We start from the raw sequence: 20,227 nt of genomic DNA, 5'->3' as shown, positions 1-20,227 counted from the left end.
CAGGGCCTTGTCTTGATCCTTGAGTTGTCAAAAATTTTGGGAGCTTGTTTAATAATTGAATTTAATTGAATTTAGGATTTTTAGATTTTAAAAAATAAAATATTATTTGATAAAATAAATAGTTTATTTGAATAGTTGTAAGATGAATGATTAAAATACTTTTTTTATTTAAAAGTTAAATTTAATAAATATATTTATTATTTTAATTAATAAAATAATTGATTCAATTATTAAAATAAATTATTTATTTATTTTTAAATAAAAAAATCATTGACAACTCACTAGACAAGTCCATGTGCCACGTATGCATCATGGCATTGACGTGTCTTCAATTGGAGAAATTATTCTCATCTAGTATAATGGAAGGAAACTAAATTTTCATTATTTTAAATTTAAAAATAAAATAGATAAATTGTTAGGATCCATGACAATAATAAAAAGATGGTGGAATATTGTTGAACAAATAATCACTTTTAATACGATTTATTTTCCGTTAAAGATTAAATTTGTTTATATTTTTCACAAATCGTCGCAAACTCTTGAACGGATTCAAGTGTAGAAATGCTTGTTAGATTTGAAATAGCAGTTTAAAAATTGTTAGATGCAAAAATGAAATAACACAAGAGTTTTATGAATGTTCGGAGATAAAACGTTTACGTCACCCATTCTTCTGTTTCTATAAGAATTTCACTAGAAGACTTTGATTTGTATAACGACTACACAAACCTAGTCAGAACACAGGACTTAACAGGTAAAGAGAACTGTACAGCAACCTGATAGATCTGCTTCTCAGACGTCTGTTGCTCATTGTTTGAAGAGATCTGCTTCTCAGACGCAGATGAGGAAAGCAGCTCAGCATCTCTAGACGTCTCCTTCTCGGAAGTAGAGGACTTCTGCCCAGAAGTAGGGGAGATACACTGCTCATGAGTAGAGGAGGACTCCTTAGCAGCAGACGAGAGTTGTTGTTCACCCAACGGGAGCTGCTGTTGCTCAATAATGTGCTCTTCAACCAAGGGTAGTTGCTGCTCAGTAACAGGGATAGGCTACTGCTTCTTTGCAAGAGGAAGCTGCAACTTTTCAATAAACACTCTTCGGCATCTGAGCTATTCAGCTCAGCCAATGACGCGTCCTATCGAAGTTCATCAATTTTGGAAGATGTCGTGCCATGAATAAACTATAGGGCGGTTGAGCTATATGAATCCAAGATTGACTGCATACAGCTGTTTACTTTGCCATCTATCTAGGTCGTTCTCTTTAGAGGGACATAGTTTGTCTCCCTTTGGCGAAGGATCGGGAACAAAGCACACCCTCTAGCAATTTCTGCAACGAGCTCTCTTCTCTTGAGATCCTCGTAAACTTTGTTTGTGCAAGTCCAAGCTATGACAGTCTTCTCTAGACTAAACAACGCCTCACACTGCTCAATCAGATCACTTTGGATAACCACATCGAATCTCTTGTGGAGCCTTATGCTGTTCCATTTTCGAAAAGATCGATCATCTCTAAAGCAATAGACTCAACTTTCTTAAGGATGAGTTTGATAGACTACTTAACTTCCAAAAGAGGCTCAGGGACATCCACCGAGGGTTCTTTACCCTTTCCTGCAAATTCGACAGGCTTAGGAGCAGGGTTAGGTTCCTTGAATACGATACCCTTTGCAGCTTGAACTTGTCTTGCTATGGCTGCTGGAGTGGCGTCGGAAATATGATCTGTTGTCTTAGGGTTGAACTGCAGCAGGATCAACAATTGTCTGAATAACAGTTGTCTGAATAGCTGGGATTTCATCATCATGACATCTACTCGCGCTTCTTCAAACGTACCTGCTCATAGATATTTGCACAACTTAGTTTTATTCACTTATTAATTCATCGTATTGATTAAACTTATTTTTATTCATCTAAGTTCATTCTAATCAATTAAAATATTTTTTTATTTTAACTTAATTAATTATTTCTCTTATAATTAATTTTTCCTTTTTTTTTTATTTAACTTAATTTAACACAAATAAATTTAGATAAAAAACATATAAACATATACTTTAACAAAATTAAAAACAACTCTATATAAAGACTTAAGCAACCACCATCATTAGTTAAAAACTAGCATGTATCCCGTGCATTTGCACGAGTAATAATATAAAAAACCATAAAAAAATATTACGGTAAAATTTTTATGGGAGGGTTAACCCACAATCCGACCTAAGTATCCATTTACTCTCATATATATCCAAATTAACTACAGCTCTCGACCGGCAATCCGAACACTTTAAAAATTAAGCATCATAATATATATATATATATATATATATTATCTAGTTAAAAAGTTGAACTTATATTGTTAAAATGTCACGCGTTTATCAAAATTTGGGTTAAATTTAAAATATAAAGTGTTATTAGCCTAGTTGGTTAAAAGATTGTACTTGTTTTGTTAGGTTGTAAGTTCGAACCATACCTATAGCATTTTTAATTTTATTTTTAACCGTTTTAAGTTTATGGACGGGTCAACCCACAATCCAAAATAAAAAATATAATGCTCTCATTCCACATTTTATTATCTTCGATAAAACAACTTATTTTCTCACATGTTTCATCACATATTTTTTCCGAATGAATCTCTTATTTCGTGACTTTACACTTTCACTTTGTCAATCAAATATTTGATTCATATTTTTTAATAATTAGCATCGTGACCTCACACTTTGGTCAATTAAATATTTGATTCATATTTCTTTAACCACTTTCAAATGATACTGGTCTATTATCCCTCGACAAACCACATCTCAATCACATTTGGTTAAAAGTTGTACTTGATTTGTTAGGTTGCAAGTTCGAAACCTACAAATAACATTTTTAAATTTATTTTTAACCGTTTTAAATTTATGGACGGGTCAACCCACAATTCGACCAAAGTGTCCATTTATTCTCACATAAATATGGGTGGGTCAACCCACAATCCGACCCAAGTATCCATTTACTCTCACATAAATATCCAAAATAATCACATCTCTCGACCCGGCAATCCAGACACTTTAAAAATTAAGCATCATTATATATATATAGATTAGTTAGTTAAAAATTTGAACTTTTATTGTTAAAATGTCTCGCGCTCATCAAATTTTGTGTTGAATCTTAAATATAGAGTGTTGTTAGCCTAGTTGGTTAAAGGGTTGTATTTGTTTTGTTAGGTTGCAAGTTCGAAACCTGCAAATAACATTTTTAAATTTATTTTTAACCGTTTTAAGTTTATGGGTGGGTCAACCCACAATCCGACCCAAGTATCCATTTACTCTCACATAAATATCCAAATTAACCACAGCTCTCGACCCGACAATCCGGACACTTTAAAAATTAAGCATCATTATATATATAGATTAATTAGTTAAAAATTTGAACTCTTATTGTTAAAATGTCTCGCGTTCATCAAATTTGATGTTGAATCTTAAAAATAAAGTGTTGTTACCCTAGTTGTTTAAAGGGTTGTACTTGTTTTGTTAGGTTGCAAGTTCGAAACCTACAAATAACATTTTTAAATTTATTTTTAACCGTTTTAAATTTATGCGTAGGTCAACCCACAATCCGACCCAAGTATCTATTTACTCTCACATAAATATCCAAATTAACCACAGCTCTCGACCCAGCAATCCGGACACTTTAAAAATTAAGCATCATTATATATATATATATATTAGTTAGTTAAAAATTTGAACTTTTATTGTTAAAATGTCTAGCGTTCATCAAATTTGGTGTTGAATTTTAATTATAAAGTGTTGTTACCCTAGTTGTTTAAAGGGTTGTACTTGTTTTGTTAGGTTGCAAGTTCGAAACCTACAAATAACATTTTTAAATTTATTTTTAACCGTTTTAAATTTATGCGTAGGTCAACCCACAATCCGACCCAAGTATCTATTTACTCTCACATAAATATCCAAATTAACCACAGCTCTCGACCCGGCAATCCGGACACTTTAAAAATTAAGCATCATTATATATATATATATATATATATATATATTAGTTAGTTAAAAATTTGAACTTTTATTGTTAAAATGTCTAGCGTTCATCAAATTTGGTGTTGAATTTTAATTATAAAGTGTTGTTAGCCTAGTTGGTTAAAGGGTTGTACTTGTTATGTTATGTTGCAAGTTCGAAACCTACAAATAACCTTTTTAAATTTATTTTTAACCGTTTTAAATTTATGGGTGGGTCAACCCACAATCCGACCCAAGTATCCATTTACTCTCACATAAATATCCAAATTAACCACATCTCTCGACCCGACAATCCAAAATAAAAAATATAACGCTCTCATTCCACATTTTATTATATTCGATAAAACAACTTATTTTCTCACATGTTTCATCACCTATTTTTTCCGAATGAATTCTCATTTCGTGACTTTACACTTTCATTTTGTCAATCAAATATTTGATTCATATTTTTTAATAATTAGCATCGTGACATCACACTTTGGTCAATTAAATATTTGATTCATATTTTCTATAACCACTTTCAAATGATACCGGTCTATTATCCTTCGAAAACCACATCTCAATCACATTTGGTTAAATGTTGTACTTGTTTTGTTAGGTTGCAAGTTCGAAATCTACAAATAACATTTTTAAATTTATTTTAAACCGTTTTAAATTTATGGGCGGGTCAACCCACAATTCGACCAAAGTATCCATTTACCCTCACAAAAATATGGGTGGGTAAACCCACAATTCGACCCAAGTATCCATTTACTCTCACATAAATATCCAATTTAACCACATCTCTCGACCCGACAATCCGGACACTTTTAAAATTTAAGCATCATTATATATATATAGATTAGTTAGTTAAAAATTTAAACTTTTATTGTTAAAATGTCTCGCGTTCATCAAATTTTGTGTTGAATTTTAAATATAAAGTGTTGTTAGCCTAGTTGGTTAAAGGGTTGTATTTGATTTGTTAGGTTGTAAGTTCGAAACCTACCAATAACATTTTTAAATTTATTTTTAACCGTTTTAAGTTTATGGGTGGGTCAACCCACAATCCGACTCAAGTATCCATTTACTCTCACATAAATATCCAAATTAACCACAGCTCTCGACCCGACAATCCGGACACTTTAAAAATTAAGCATCATTATATATATATAGATTTGTTAGTTAAAAATTTGAACTTTTATTGTTAAAATGTCTCGCGTTCATCAAATTTGATGTTGAATCTTAAAAATAAAGTGTTGTTAGCCTAGATGGTTAAAATGTTGTATTTGTTTTGTTAAGTTGCAAGTTCGAAACTTACAAATAACATTTTTAAATTTATTTTTAACCGTTTTAAATTTATGGGTGGATCAACCCACAATTCGACCAAAGTATCCATTTACTCTCACATAAATATTCAAATTAATCATAGCTATCGACCCGATAATCCAGACAATTTAAAAATTAAGTATCATTATATATATATATATATTAAAAAAAAATGATAGAGAGCGCGACTTGAGACAGCGACTGGGAGTGCGATGCCTACGTGGGTTGACAGGTGGAATATTTTCTCTCATATTATTAATTATTTTCTCTCTTCTATTATTAATTATTTTCTCTTTCTTCTTATTAATCGTGAGAATAAAAATATTAGATAAACATTTATTTATAATTATTTATAAATAATAAAACTAAAAAAATATTAATAAGTTAATAGAAAAAAAAAATTAAAAAAAGAAAAAAAGAAACCATAAAAAATATTGGATAAATAAAAGAATTGATAAAAGTCATAAAAATTAAAGAAATAAATTAGGGTTTAGAATTTAGAATTAAGTATCTAGGTTTTAGGTTTTAGAGTTTAGAGTTTAGGTTTAGGGTTTAGAGTTTAGGGTTTATGATTTATGGTTTAATAAGAGAGATAAATTATTTAACAAAAGAAAGAGAGAAATTAATTAATAAGAGGAGTGAGAATATTCTACAAAAACGTGTTTTAATTATTATTATATTTTTATTTATTTATTAATTTCACCTGTCAACCCACATAGCATCGCTCTCTAGTCGCTGTCTCACAGTCGCGCTCTCTATCATTATTTATTTATATATATATATATATATATATATATATATATATATATATATATTTTTCATAAATGAAAACTTTAAATAATATGATAGGGACGTAAATACTTTAGTGAAATTAATGGTGATATAATTGTGGGAATATCTATATTATAACTCAGGTAGGTTTTAGAAAAATAAATAAATAGATTTTACAATAAAATAATAACATTACTACATAATTTTCTATTTGTTTTCAATATAATTTACTGTCTAACTTTAAAAATAAGGACAAAATTCATGTTTATCCATTTTTTGATACATAATTTTTTATATTTTTTTTAAGTCTATCCTAAAAAAACTTCAATCCCCACCGTCAAATTTAATTTATAATTCCATCTTTGATATATATTTTTAATTATTAAAATAATGAAGTCGAGTCTAATCTAAGAGTCTAATCTAAATATAATTTCTATTTTAGACGCAATCATCCCACCCATACAAATTACAACTGAATAAGGAAAAAAGAATAAAAAAAAGAAAGATGAAAACTATATAATATAAATAAATAAACAGCTAGTGGAAGATGTGACATAAATAAATTATATAAAGTTTATTTAATTATGATTTTACAACCAATCTGCTTATAATTGCAGTTTTAATAAATTCATTATTAATTAATTTATATATATATATAAATAAAATATTGAAGAATTAAATTAGATTAATTAGTTAACCTTATCCTACTCCCTTTTATAAATAAAGCGTGTCCGATTTGAGTTTATCCATGAGTCACCCTTTAAAGTAAGGACTTATTTTTTATTATTTTGAATAATATATATTATGAAATTAAAATATTGTTAGATAAAAAATTGAGTTTTTTTAATTGAAATTATTATAATAATTAAAATTTGATAAAAAAAAAAATAAGTAAAATTATATCAATTAAAAATAAAAATTTATAGGTATGAGTAGGTAGAAAGAAATGAGAAGTTTCACGAAAAAAGGTGTTCTTCTGACTTGTTCTGAGGACTGGAAAAGCTAAGAAAAAACAGTCTTTTCAATGTTTGGGGCCCTGAATTAGACTTTTTATTAACAATTTTTTTTTCTTATTTTATTTTATAAAATTAAATTATAAACATGTAGCTTTATAATAGAATATAACAGTAAATACATTTTCATTATTATTATTTTACATACAGGGAAATTTAAAATGGATAAATTGTCCTTTTTCTTATTTTAAGACTTGAATATTTTTATCTCGAATTTTAGTTACTTAAAATTTTCTTACAAATAAATGAATGCATGTTTTCTTAATTAATTTATTATATTTGTGAAACTTAAATAACAATTATGTTTTTTCATTTTTTTTTTATTATTTTAACACATTATATATACTGTATTCAATTTAAAACATAAATATGTTCAATTTGTTTATTTAAAAATAACTAAAATTTTAATAATTCAAATATTATAATTCAAAGTTTAAGTCGATTATTGGGTGAAATCAACTTAAATTTAAAATCTCATAAAATCTACCTAATTATTTGTGTATGTAATTTATCTATTTTGCTTTATACTTTTATCAATTTAATGTATAATTTTTTAAGGAGATGAGATATATTTAATTTATTTCCTTTTCTTGAATATTCTTATGATTCCTATTTGTATTATTTATAAAAGTAAGGACTCTTTTTCTTATATGTTAATAAATATAATATATTAGAATAATATTTTTTCACTTTTTCAATTCTAAAATTTTCTAAAAAGTCTAAAATAATTCAAAAAGTTTAGATATGGACAAAAAAAAGAAAAAAGAAAAAAGAAAAGAATATTTAAGTGTAATTAATATTTGACGGAACCTAAACCGTCAGATGAATCTAACGGCTGTCCATACATCTCATAGATAAGATATTATTTAATATTTATTTCTCCACTTCTCAACAACGATAGACTAACTATGCTGCCCGTTCCCCTGTCTCTGCCCGTAGCCCTGCCCGGTCATATTTATATGACCTTTCTCTCTCTATATCTATGAGTAGTATCATTTTAGTCTTCTCTCTCTCTAAAATCATCTCTTCTTTTGTCCATATCTTCCATCTTCTTTGATTCTATTTGACCGGCGGCCGGCGGCGGCGAGGTGGGTTTTCCGGCGAAAAGGCCGGGGAATTTTGATCGGAGATGGAGTCGACGGGGATGAAGAAAAGATTGGGTATTTTATTATTTATAGTATTATCTACGATGGTAAGCGATACGGCGGCGTTTAGAAGTGGACATAGAAACGCTTACGCGACTATGATGTATATGGGAACGCCAAGAGATTATGAGTTTTATGTTGCATCGCGCGTTATGCTTAGATCGCTTAAAAAGCTAGCCGTCGATGCAGATCTTGTTGTCATTGCATCCGTTGATGTTCCTCTACGGTGGATTCAAGCTTTGTAAGTTTTTTTAACTTTTTTTATTGTCTTTTGAAGTGGTAAAAACGACTAAGAACGTGTAAATATTGTTTTTGTTATTTGAAAAGTTGTAATTTTGGAGGTGGGTTTGGTGAGAAAATGATGATTAGGGTTAAATTTGAAATGGAAGTATGAAAAGATTTGATTTTTGGATTAGGGTTTAGAGAGGGGAGTGGAAATTTGTACGTGTCGTGATTTGAATGGGGGGAAATTGAAACATTTACATGTGTGTAGTTAGTTCTTAGGGAGGAAGATGAGCCGCCATGTGTTGAACCGGGTTTTGTTTTTTTTGAAAATTTGTGTACTTTGTTTGTGGGTACAATAATAATAATAAATATATTCTAAATGTTAAAGATTAGATCATGGGGGCATCAAAATATGATGGTACAAATCTATGGTGAGTGTACTAGAACTAGTTTGATTTTTTTTTTGGATTTATCTGGATTTTTATAGATTATCTTGTTTGATAATTAAAATAAATTAGAGAGAATGAATTTGGTGTCGGAAATGATGTGTCAGAGTGGATTTGAAAAATGAAAATTTTCTCTCTTATTAGATTTTAAGTTCTATGAAATGTTGTTACATTATTTCCGACATCATTCATCTCACCAAATTTCTGCTATCTATCTATGCTACTCTAGGGTAAAAAACTTAAGATCAAACAAGGTCATAGTGCTCTGTTTGTTTGTTTGTCTTAGATTGAAACTAATTAGGATTAAGATCCTTTTAATTAGGAGATGTTAGTGTATGTTTTTTCTTAGGACATGATGGGTGAGTGATTTAGAACCGACCCATAAAAGTTTTTTGTTTTTAAATTCTTAAGTCAACTTGGCCGGCTCTAAAAATAAACAATTATTAGTCTATTTCAAAATGACTATTTTCTTTTCTTTATTGATTTTTTCTTTATTAAAGATAAACATATATTTGAATAATAAAATTACAAGAATTGGTCACAATTCTAATACTTTTGTATAATAGATCAAAAAGATATTGATTGATGTTATATAAGGATTTGGCACAAAGTCAATACTAGAGCTTGTTTGATATTAGTTTTGTTTTTAGGATTTTACTTAAAACCTAATATTTTCCTTCATTTTACTTATTTATTTCATCATTCATTTAATTCACAAAATATGAAAATACCCTTTATTTATTTTCATTGAAAGTTAAAAAAATAGTTTTTAAAAAATTAAATCAAATAAAATATTTACTTAAAACCCAGATCAAACAAGCTGTAAAGTTATATATTTGCCAGCTCAGAATTCATGGTTTTCAATTATGTTTAGGTTGTTTCTTCTTAAGATCCAATAATTGTTGACTTTTTCCATGTTACCTATTTTCTTACATAATGATTTTTAAAATAAATAAATCATGTAACATTGTGCAATATTATATAATGTATTCTCCTTAATTTTGACCACAAAACAAAATTAGTGCTCATGTGACACATAATTCAAGTAAACCGTTAGTCTCATTATTATGTTCTGTTTTCGTGATCTTTTTGAAGCGAGCAAGAAGACGGTGCAAGAGTAGTAAAAGTGGAGAATCTAAACAACCCGTATAAGAACCAACCCAATTTCGATAGAAGATTCAAACTAACGCTAAATAAACTCTACGCGTGGAATTTGGAGGATTACGATAGAGTAGTCATGCTCGATGTGGACAATTTATTCCTCAAGAAAACCGATGAACTATTCCAATGTGGTCAGTTTTGTGCTGTTTTCATCAATCCGTGTATCTTTCACACGGGACTCTTTGTACTCAAGGTATAAACATAAGTACATAACCAACATGACAATGTATGAGTAAAGGTTTGATCTTTCTTTATTTACAAGAATATTTAATATGAATTTCAGCCTTCCAAGAAGGTTTTCAATGATATGATTGGTGAATTGGAGAATGGAAGAGAGAATCCAGATGGAGCTGATCAAGGATTTATTGGAAGTTATTTTCCTGATTTGCTTGATAAACCTATGTTTGATCCACCTGTTAATGGTTCAATTCTTCAAGGGATGTATAGACTTCCTCTTGGATATCAAATGGATGCTTCATATTATTGTAAGTTTATTAAATTTGCTACATGATTATGATTATGATTGAATGTTGATTAATTGATTGACTAATTCAGATCTAAGGTTGAGATGGAATGTACCTTGTGGACCTAATAGTGTTATTACATTCCCGGGTGCGCCATGGTTGAAGCCATGGTATTGGTGGTCGTGGCCCGTTCTTCCACTCGGGTTGCAATGGCATGAACAACGTCGTCAAACAATCGGGTATGTTTTTTTTTTGTTTTTTTTTGAATTTAAGAAGTTAGCACAATCATATACCCTTTAGTCCCAATTTAGTGTACAAATTGATTCGAAAAAGTTGAATTGAATATATTGCATTTTGTTAATAAAGTTTGTATTTGAATATTAAAAAAATGTTACACCAAACAATATCTAATATGATGTTTTAGGGCCGGATGTTACTAAATGAAATGTAAATTTATAAAAAACACAGATTATTCATTTCTATTCCTAATATGACGAAATATTTTTGTAATTATTTGGTTTGGTTTGGACAGGCATGGAGCGGAGATGCCGATTGTAATAATCCAAGCAATAATCTACCTAGGAATAATCGCAATGACAAGAATCGCCCGACCAAACATAACAAAACTATGTTATAGAAGGTCGGGCGACAAGAACATAACCATGATACAAACATGTCTTAAAATGGCAGCCTTGTGGTCAATACTAGCTGCATACACGGTTCCATTTTTCATAATCCCTCGAACGGTTCATCCAATGGTAGGTTGGGCGGTTTACTTGTTAGGAGCGTTTGCGTTATCATCTGTTGCGATAAACGCGTTTATTCTCCCTTGGCTTCCGGTTTTAGTTCCCTGGATTGGAATTTATGGTGTTTTACTTGTGATGGCGTTTCCTTGGTATAAAGATGGTGTGATTCGAGCATTGGCGGTTTTCGGTTATGCGTTTTGCGCGGCGCCTGCGGTTTGGGGTGCCTTTGTTAAGGTAATGGCTTGTCTTCAAGTTTCGATTGAAAGGGAAGCATTTATCATGCCGAGGTTGGGTGAATCGATACAAGAATCTGAGTTTAACAAATTGTATTAATCATATTAAAATTTTTAATTTTATTAATATTTATGATGGTTATTATGGTTATGGATCTTCTCTTATTAGAATTTGGTACACAAAAAAATGTTTTGTATAGAATATTAATTGATTTTGTTAAAGGATGGAGATGATATTTTTAATTCAATTTATGACTTGTTTATTCACATTGCTATTATTATGTATTTAGTAGATTTGAGAGCACATCAATTTTTTAAAATTTTGAATGATTATTTTGGTTGTTAATACAATTTTTTCAAAATTTTTATATAGATATTTTTGAAAACTAATAAAATACACCAACTACATATTATTTAATTTAGTGTTATTATTTAGAGTTTTGAAATTTTGTATAAATTTTTTTTTTATTGTAGTAATTTTGATTTATATGAATTTATCATTATTTCAACTAAAAGAGATTGGGCTGCCTTAAGTCAAATTTTTTTTTAACTAAATGAAATGGGAGAAAAGAATAAAAATAGATTTTATTTTTTTTTACATAGGTCATTGGGCTGTCTAGAAGTGGGGTATGTCCTGACCCATAAACTTGCTGAGTTTTGTAATTTAGGTCGGCCACAACAATTTTAATTTGTGCTCAGAATATTTGTAAGAAATGATTTCGACATTGTTTTTTCGGTTTGCTCTAATTTCTCATTGTATTTACGAAACTTAATCGCTTAAGCTACGAGAAATGGATGATTTACAAATATATGCTAAACGAGCTGAACTCGAGCCTAAAGCTGTTCAGCTTGACTCGATCCTTCTCGTTTAGAACCATATAATATAAGTAACCCTAAGTAACTGTATTAAATTATAAAAAAAAATTATTCGTAGTATAATATTAAAAAGCAACTTAAGACATTTATAATGAAAATCGAATTTAAAACCTTTAAACTCTTATACGACAACTAGTAAATTGATAAAGTTGAGTTTTTCAATAGTTATAATAATTCAATATTATAATTTAATTAACTTATACAATTTTAGTAGATTAAATTTTAACATTTTAGCTTGAATAAAATAATTTTTGTTTTAAACATTTTTATATTGTTTCTTCTAATTTCTATTTATTATGGAACAAAATAACAAACTTAACCAAATCTACATTAACATTTAGGAAACCAATTTCAATTCCCCAAACAAAGCATACATTATATATTTGGGTTTTAATTTACATAATAATATCCAAAGGATAAAAGAAATTGAAAAATCTAAGACAAGAGAGGCTTTTCCACACCATGTTCTTCTTGAGATATGGGTTTAAGTTGAAGATAAGTGAAACCTTCTTTACTCTTTGCCCAAAGGAACATATAAAGACCCATAAACATTACCATCATCCCAATCAAACTGCACAAATAATAATAATAATATTTATAATTTCAAAATTAAAATTAATTAATTCATCAATTAAAATATACCTTGAACTAGAGAGGACTTCTCCAAAGGTAAAGAATGAGATAATTGCAGAAACAACAGTTGAAATAGGAGTAAACATTGACACTAGAACTGGCCCTTTTTTCTTCATTGCCCATCCACCAAAACTATTGCTAACTCCACCAATTATACCTCCCTGCAATTAATCAATCAAAATTAACCTAAGCCCGGTTTAAATTGCGATAAAAAAAATAATTTATTACGAGGAGGCAGAGTCCGATTAGGTCTTTGGTGTTGATCACTTGTGGCGTACCAAAATCAAGCTTATGATTTTGATATAATTCGATTGACATTGTCATAGTCGCCCCGATAAATGATGTTATTGCACATATTGAAATAGGGGCAGGAAATTCCACTAGTGTTTTAGCCTGCATTATAGTTAATAAAATTTTCAATATATGTTTACTAAATGAAATGTGTTTATTAAGTTTATTGATAATTCAAACCTGCAAAACAATGTTACATGAGAGGATGAAGACTGCAGCCATTAGGTAGATGCAACCTATGATTCTATTTGAATCAAAAGAAATCGGACTGTTTGATAATCGATTTATCTTTGGCATTGGCGAATTACTTTGCATAATGCTCATTGTTAAGGCACCTATTACACAAAGTAATATACTAACTATCTTCACTTTGCTGTAAATGCAACTTAGCTTAATTTTCTCCAATTTGAATGTGGCGGCGATGATGAAGATTAGACCGGGGGCAAGATTTGGCATGGCGGTTGCTATGGCCGGTGAAGTTAGCATTATTCCTTTGAGGAATAAGATTTGGAATATAGTCACCCTGAAAATTATTTGAAATGATTGATTAGATTTCAATAAAGATCAAGAAATGTATATAAAATAGTTGGAGTATTTGTTTTGATTTATAACTTATAACTAATGTTGGCATAATTGGGCTGTTTTCATTGTGGATTAGTGAAATGGTTTCATAAAAAAAATTATTTATTTTACCCCACCAAATCAAACATAACTATGATCTTAAAGATTAAACCTTTTTAATCATTGACAATTAATCTTGACATACCCATAAAAACCCTTATATAACTTTGTGATGCTCCCTAACAAAACAAACAATTTCATCCTTTACAAAAAAAAATTATTCACCCACCAAATCAAGCAAAGCCAATATTAGATAAGTGTTACAAGTTTTTAAAACATCAAACTCTTATATTCGATTCCCACCTAGAACAACCGTGACTCAGTGATATGTTCGAGATCAAATGTTATTCACAAAATGAATAATTAAAGATTGAACCATTTTAATTCTTGAGAACTAGTCTTGACAAAATTAATAAACAACATGACAAAGTTTATTGCAATTGTAGCAAAAACAGTCTGAAATTGATTTCCCATGACCATAATAATCTCAAGATTTAAAGATTAAACCTTTTAAAATCATTTCACAACTAATCTTGACATATTAATTAAAACCCATGAAAACCCTTAACTTTGTGATGTTCCCAAAATTGTGGACTAACAAAATCAATTCCTTACAAAAAAAAATAATTATTATTTATTCACATAGATAAGTGTTAAAGTTTAAAACATCAATCCCATAAATTTGATTCCCACCTAGAACAATGTCCCAAGATCAAACCCAACTCACAAAATGAATAATTAAAGATTGAACATTTATAATTCTCAAGAACTAATCTTAACAAAACAAAATAAACCCATAAGAGATAATTACTTACCCTCCAAAAGACATTAAAACAAGCTGCAAAAACAGTCTGAAATTGAACTTGGTAGGCCATTTACTCCTGCAGAAAAAAACACAAAGGTCTGAGAAAGAACAGTACATAAAAGAGTGATGAATAAACAAACAGAGAAAATCAAACCTTTCTAAATAAATGGATGGAGGAGAAAGAACAAAGAAGGTAACAAAAGTGGAGAAGATGACTATGGTAAGAGGATTAAGATCCAACTTCAAAAGATAACTTAACAATACTGAATTTCCTGCATATATAATCTGAACTGTTACTAATCCAAAAACCAAAACCAAATCTTCAATCATCTCTCTTTTTCCAGCAGCAGCCATTAATGGATTCTTCCTTTCAAAACAAGAAAGCCTGTCTCCTATGCCCACGTTTTTAGCTCTACCTGTCTTCTCTTTGTCTCAACTAACGTTCAAAAAAGGTATTTATTTGGGAATTTGGACAGTTTAAGCTAGACCTCTTGTTTATTTCACCATAATCAATGTCTTTTTTCTCTTGGGAATGTAATTTTTAGATTATTTTACACATGATTACATGGGAAAGTTATAAATGATGGCATGGAAAAAATATTAAAATATCTTTTTCTTTTTTAATGGGTATAATTATTGGTGGGTGAATTAATGTAATAATATATGTAGTGAATTAATGAAATTTTAATACTTTCTTAATAAAAAAAAAAATAAAAGATTAATATCATCCTTATCCTTTATTTTTGTTTGGTTGAACTTTATTTGTCATTTATTTTGCTTTACAACTAACTTTATTTCATTTTTATTTTAAAGGTAGTGGGTATTTATATAATTTTTGCTTCTTTTTTTTAAACTTAGTACTTGTCAATTTATTAGTTTTTGTGAGTTTATTTTTTTATTTTTTTTTATGATATGATACTTAGTTTCATTGCATATTTGTAACCATTAATAAAAATAAAATAAAATAAAATAAAATAAACAATTTCTGTACGTAGATTTTGCAAAATTATTAAATAAAAATAAAGCTGAATAGTGTTGATATATATTGGGTTTTCTTTTTAGGTTTTATCCTAAAGTCAATATTTTTAATTCTTTATTTATTTTAATATATTTTTTTCTCATATAGATCTATCTATCTTAGAATAATAATTAAAGTTTAAAAAATTATTTATTTTTTAAAAAAAAACTTGGTCAAATAAAAGTTTTATCCTAAAGACAAATAAAACTGAAAAAGAACACAAGATCAAACAATCTCTTAAGGTAGATTTTCTAAAATATTAACTGAGATATCAATTTACAGCAAATGAAGATTTGTCTCTTTTGTCATTCCATCGGTCTATACAATATTGATGATTGGCACAAGACAACTAAAAAAAATAGAATATATTTGAAAATTTTAATTTTCATTAAAATTATCTTAAGCTAAAAGTAAAAAGTCGGTTAATTTTTTTTTTGAGAATAAACTGATTTAATATTTTTTTAAAGTACTATTGAGAAGGAAATAGTAGTTACATGTATAAAGATTGAAGAAAAAGAAGAAGAAACAAATAATATGAACCAATTTTGATTAGCCAGACGAACACTAGTAATATAACATTGGAAAAAATTTATATTTAGACATAGGTACTTTTACAACTAACACACTCATATTTAGACTTACATACTTGTACAATTAGCTTAGTTATAGACGTATAAACTAATAAAAGTTCATTTGAGTGTACGTACTATTAAAAATTGGTTCATTTAGCCTTTTAATTAGTAAACAAAACTAATTTGAAGAAAAAAAGTATTAGCTCTCCTCTTTTTTATTAATTAAATATTTTCTTTCTTTTTTCTTCTTATCGATTATATTATCTCTTCCTTTTTTCATATTTTTCTTCTATCAGTTTTGTTCTATTATAATGTTTTGTAAATAGTTTGATCTATTGTAATATGTCTACTTTTTTGTAAAAAAGATTTAACAAATTGTTAGTAAATTTTGTTACAGGGTAATGTTTTTTATGGAATATTTCTATTTTGTTGTATTTTAAAATAAACAAAACTGAAATTAATAATTCTTTTTATTTAATTTTTTGATTCAGAATTTATAACTTTTAATATAATTAAAAATTATAATAAACATTGAACTACTTTAGAAAGAAATAAAATTAAAATAATTAAATATCAAATGATATAAGACATCAGAATAAAAAAAAAGAAATAGATTAAAAGAGATAAATTAATTAATTAAAAAGAAAGGAGAGAGAAAAAGTAAATATTTAATTAATAAATTTTTAAAAAAAAAAATTCTTAACTATCATAAATTATATGAATCAATTTTTAATAATATATATGTTTAATGAACTTTTATTAGTTTATAGTTATTTATACAAATATATACTATTAAGCGTAGATTCAAGAATCAAATAATTTCTTTGAAACATAAATTTGCAATTCTCATGTATTTTGGCAGTAATCAAACAAACAGAATCGATTGGAACCGAAAGACCGAACTTTAATTCAACAAGAATAAGAGGAATTAACATCCAGATTTACAACATATAATAGAAATTTTCAAACATGACATTTAATTATCAATCACATTTTGTCCCAAAGGGTCAAATATTCCATGTTTATACAAAATTGAATTTGGGAACACAATACATAAATCATAATGTATAAACTAGTAAAAAAACTTACTTGACAATGCTGCCCTTGCTTGTCATGGAAAACCTCAAATTAAAAAAAAAAAAACAAACATTTGATCATCCACACTCCAAAATCTCCAAATTTCTAACTATGAAGATTCTTATTAAGGATTTAACAAATTTAAAACCTATTACCTATAAATAAGATAAACTTAACAAACATTGTCAGTTGACCCTGTTCAGAAGTTGGGCAGCTATATTTTCTAACTAAGTTTACAGTCCCCAAGTAGAATAAGTTCAGCTAGGTTACTTTGAGATCAAATTTCCTATGCCTCTAACTAGGAGGGTTAGAGTTGTAATGATTAAATATAATCATTACAGTTAATTATCATTTTATGTAAGGGGCAGAAGCTGAATTTGGTCACAGAGGACCTGACTTGTTCTTGTTCCGGCGATATGAACATATTTAAGTAATTGTCGTTCTGTAAGACCATAATGAAAACGCAATTTTTGTTTTTCTTCTAGACGAATGCGATATTGAGATTTTTTCTCAGAACGCGATTGGTTTCTAAGATCATTTCCAGCTCTAGGTCTTTTATTAGTTAGTCCCAGTAAAATCTACATATGATCTATTTTTTAGAAACGAGGTCCTCGATAACGTGACATAAAGACTCTTTAAATTTATTAATATTTTCGCCCTATTAGTATATGTCATTAATATAAAATAAAGATAAGTTAAAAACTTAAAATACGATCATTTTTCTCTGTGTCTAATAACAAAGAGAAAAACAATTTACGTATTCATCATCTATTATAATAATCATTACATTAAAATATAAAACTACAAAGTTTATTGAGATATTCTTTTTGTTGGGCTTTATTTAACCAATTTTTTTATTGGGCCTATAACTTTTGGTATAAAATTCATTTATATCCTTAAACTTATACAAGATATACAAGTAATATATTCAACTTCCCAAAAAAAATAATAGGAAGGAATTTTTAAATAAACTACCTAAAACTGAAACATCATAAAAGAACAATTGCAATTAAAATTGCCCCCACAAATGAGGAATATCTAACATCCAATCTAACGGCCCAACTTAAAGACGTGTCTGATTCCAACAAAGAACTTATTTGAAAATTCGGGTTTGACCCATATAATAATTGAACTCCATTTACATCATCAATTCTCAATTCAACTTTCTTTTGTCTCGGACTCAAACTCGGATACATAATCGCTTCCTTAACCGAAGAATGAGCCAACCCGAGTATATGTCCAATTTCATGAGTCGCAACCGATTCCAAATCAACCGCAACTCTCGATTTCTGTCTCTTCATATCAACCGCCCAAATCTCAGACGAATCAAAATGCAATCTACCATTCTCTGGCGAAAACGCATGTGCTAGTATTCCAAGAACACCATCAAACGGTTCCCCATCGCCATGATCGCCCGAGTAAAACCCGATCTTTATATCCGCTGATGAATAATCGCGGGTCAACGTAAAGTTGACAGGAATCACAGCAGCCCATCGCGAAAACGCGCGTTCGAAAGCGGTCATGATATCGGATTCGGGTATGTATTCAATCATGTTACTAGGAGAGAAAGCATAGGTTAAACTAATCGGGTCGGGTTTAACCCATCTAGGCTGACCGTAGAAAAATGAATAGTGACGTGTCACGTGTAACTTATGATTATGAACTTGGTCGGAGACACCGCATCTAGGAGATATGATCTGATTAACGGTGTCGGAATCGAGTTTTCCGGTGACTTTCAAACCGAGATTTTTCTGGTATAAAACAACAGCGGATTCAAAAGGGTCATCGAAAAAATCAGAAAAATTCTTACTTTCAAGATAACCGAATCTATGGAAGTATTTCTTCAGCTCCGACATGCCGGCGACATGGGTTCCTTTTTCTGCATCATGAAACTTGTCGAAAACCCTCCACGTGTCTGTTGGAGGAAGAACCCTAATTGAGAAACATGGGAGAAACAAAAGGTTGAAGATGAAGAGAGACAGGCCGGCGGTATAACTGAAAACCGCCAACATGTTTTTTTTTTTTTTTTTGATGGATTTGAGATTTCTATGTTAATTAGAATTATATATATTAGTAAGAACTCAATAATTAAATAAAATAAAGACAAAAATAAAGATAAGATCAATGAAGAAGGATTCATGGATGGAGAAAGTTATGAAGATTCTGACTTTTCTAAAGGATAGTCATATTCATGGTGGGTGAACCACTGGTTATAGTTTTAATTTTTTTTTTGAATTTTATATTAATTATTAACTAATTTTGATAAAAACATATAATGTTTTTAGATAAAACCCAATTTAGATTATGATTAGTACAACCTCCCTATGGTTGTTGACCAAATTGAATAGTTAGTTTTGAGGTTGTATTTGATGGGGACTGATAAATTTAGTATTATTATTCATTTATAGTAATTATAATTTATTATGAATTGGGGAAAAGAAAAATTAAATTATATAAGTGAATGGGGGTATTAGCTTGTAGAAGAGGTAACCTTATTCAAAGTCCTCTCTATACTAATATGATGTAATTTCTTTTTATTATTATTTAGCATTTTTATACTTTTCTTTATATATAATTAATGCAATTAAAATAAAAAATGTTTAAGTTTAAACCCAACAAATTTGCATGAAAAGATAATTAAAAGAAGAAAAAATAAAATATAATTAATTGGCTACTAGAAGGATCTTTACGATATATTTGGTAAAAAAATATAAGAACAAAAATTCATTTGGAAAGTCTAGTTCTTTTTGTCGTTTCAATGTATGTCTCCCAATAGTTATCGATAGTCCGTGTAACTCTTTTAGTCGCATACATTTATTATTAATAAGAATTATGTTGTG

The 20,227-nt window shown here is 28.8% G+C and overlaps 3 protein-coding genes across 3 annotated transcripts; 1 reads left to right on the top strand and 2 right to left on the bottom strand.

The window, feature by feature from the left end:
- Window positions 1–8,080: 8,080 nt before the first annotated feature.
- Window positions 8,081–11,746, top strand: LOC124942806 (putative glucuronosyltransferase PGSIP8). Its single transcript, XM_047483362.1, has 5 exons — window positions 8,081–8,460; window positions 9,986–10,244; window positions 10,335–10,536; window positions 10,607–10,754; window positions 11,048–11,746. The coding sequence occupies exons 1-5, from the start codon at window positions 8,204–8,206 to the stop codon at window positions 11,592–11,594; spliced, it is 1,413 nt and encodes a 470-aa protein (XP_047339318.1). The 5' UTR covers window positions 8,081–8,203; the 3' UTR covers window positions 11,595–11,746.
- A 986-nt stretch (window positions 11,747–12,732) lies between these two features.
- Window positions 12,733–15,087, bottom strand: LOC124942459 (WAT1-related protein At5g47470-like). The gene is made up of 6 exons (XM_047482970.1): window positions 14,875–15,087; window positions 14,731–14,796; window positions 13,475–13,817; window positions 13,232–13,396; window positions 13,013–13,164; window positions 12,733–12,941 (listed from the first exon to the last, which is right to left on the bottom strand). The coding sequence occupies exons 1-6, from the start codon at window positions 15,072–15,074 to the stop codon at window positions 12,806–12,808; spliced, it is 1,062 nt and encodes a 353-aa protein (XP_047338926.1). The 5' UTR covers window positions 15,075–15,087; the 3' UTR covers window positions 12,733–12,805.
- A 3,160-nt stretch (window positions 15,088–18,247) lies between these two features.
- On the bottom strand, window positions 18,248–19,399 carry LOC124941569 (metalloendoproteinase 1-MMP-like). The gene has a single exon (XM_047481909.1). The coding sequence runs from the start codon at window positions 19,397–19,399 to the stop codon at window positions 18,377–18,379; it is 1,023 nt and encodes a 340-aa protein (XP_047337865.1). The 3' UTR covers window positions 18,248–18,376.
- Between the last annotated feature and the right edge of the window lie 828 nt (window positions 19,400–20,227).

The sequence above is a fragment of the Impatiens glandulifera genome, chromosome 6 (assembly GCF_907164915.1).
Source record: "Impatiens glandulifera chromosome 6, dImpGla2.1, whole genome shotgun sequence".
NCBI classification, from domain to species: domain Eukaryota; kingdom Viridiplantae; phylum Streptophyta; class Magnoliopsida; order Ericales; family Balsaminaceae; genus Impatiens; species Impatiens glandulifera.
Note: the sequence above shows the minus strand (reverse complement) of the source record. Positions and strands in the feature narration are given on the sequence as shown.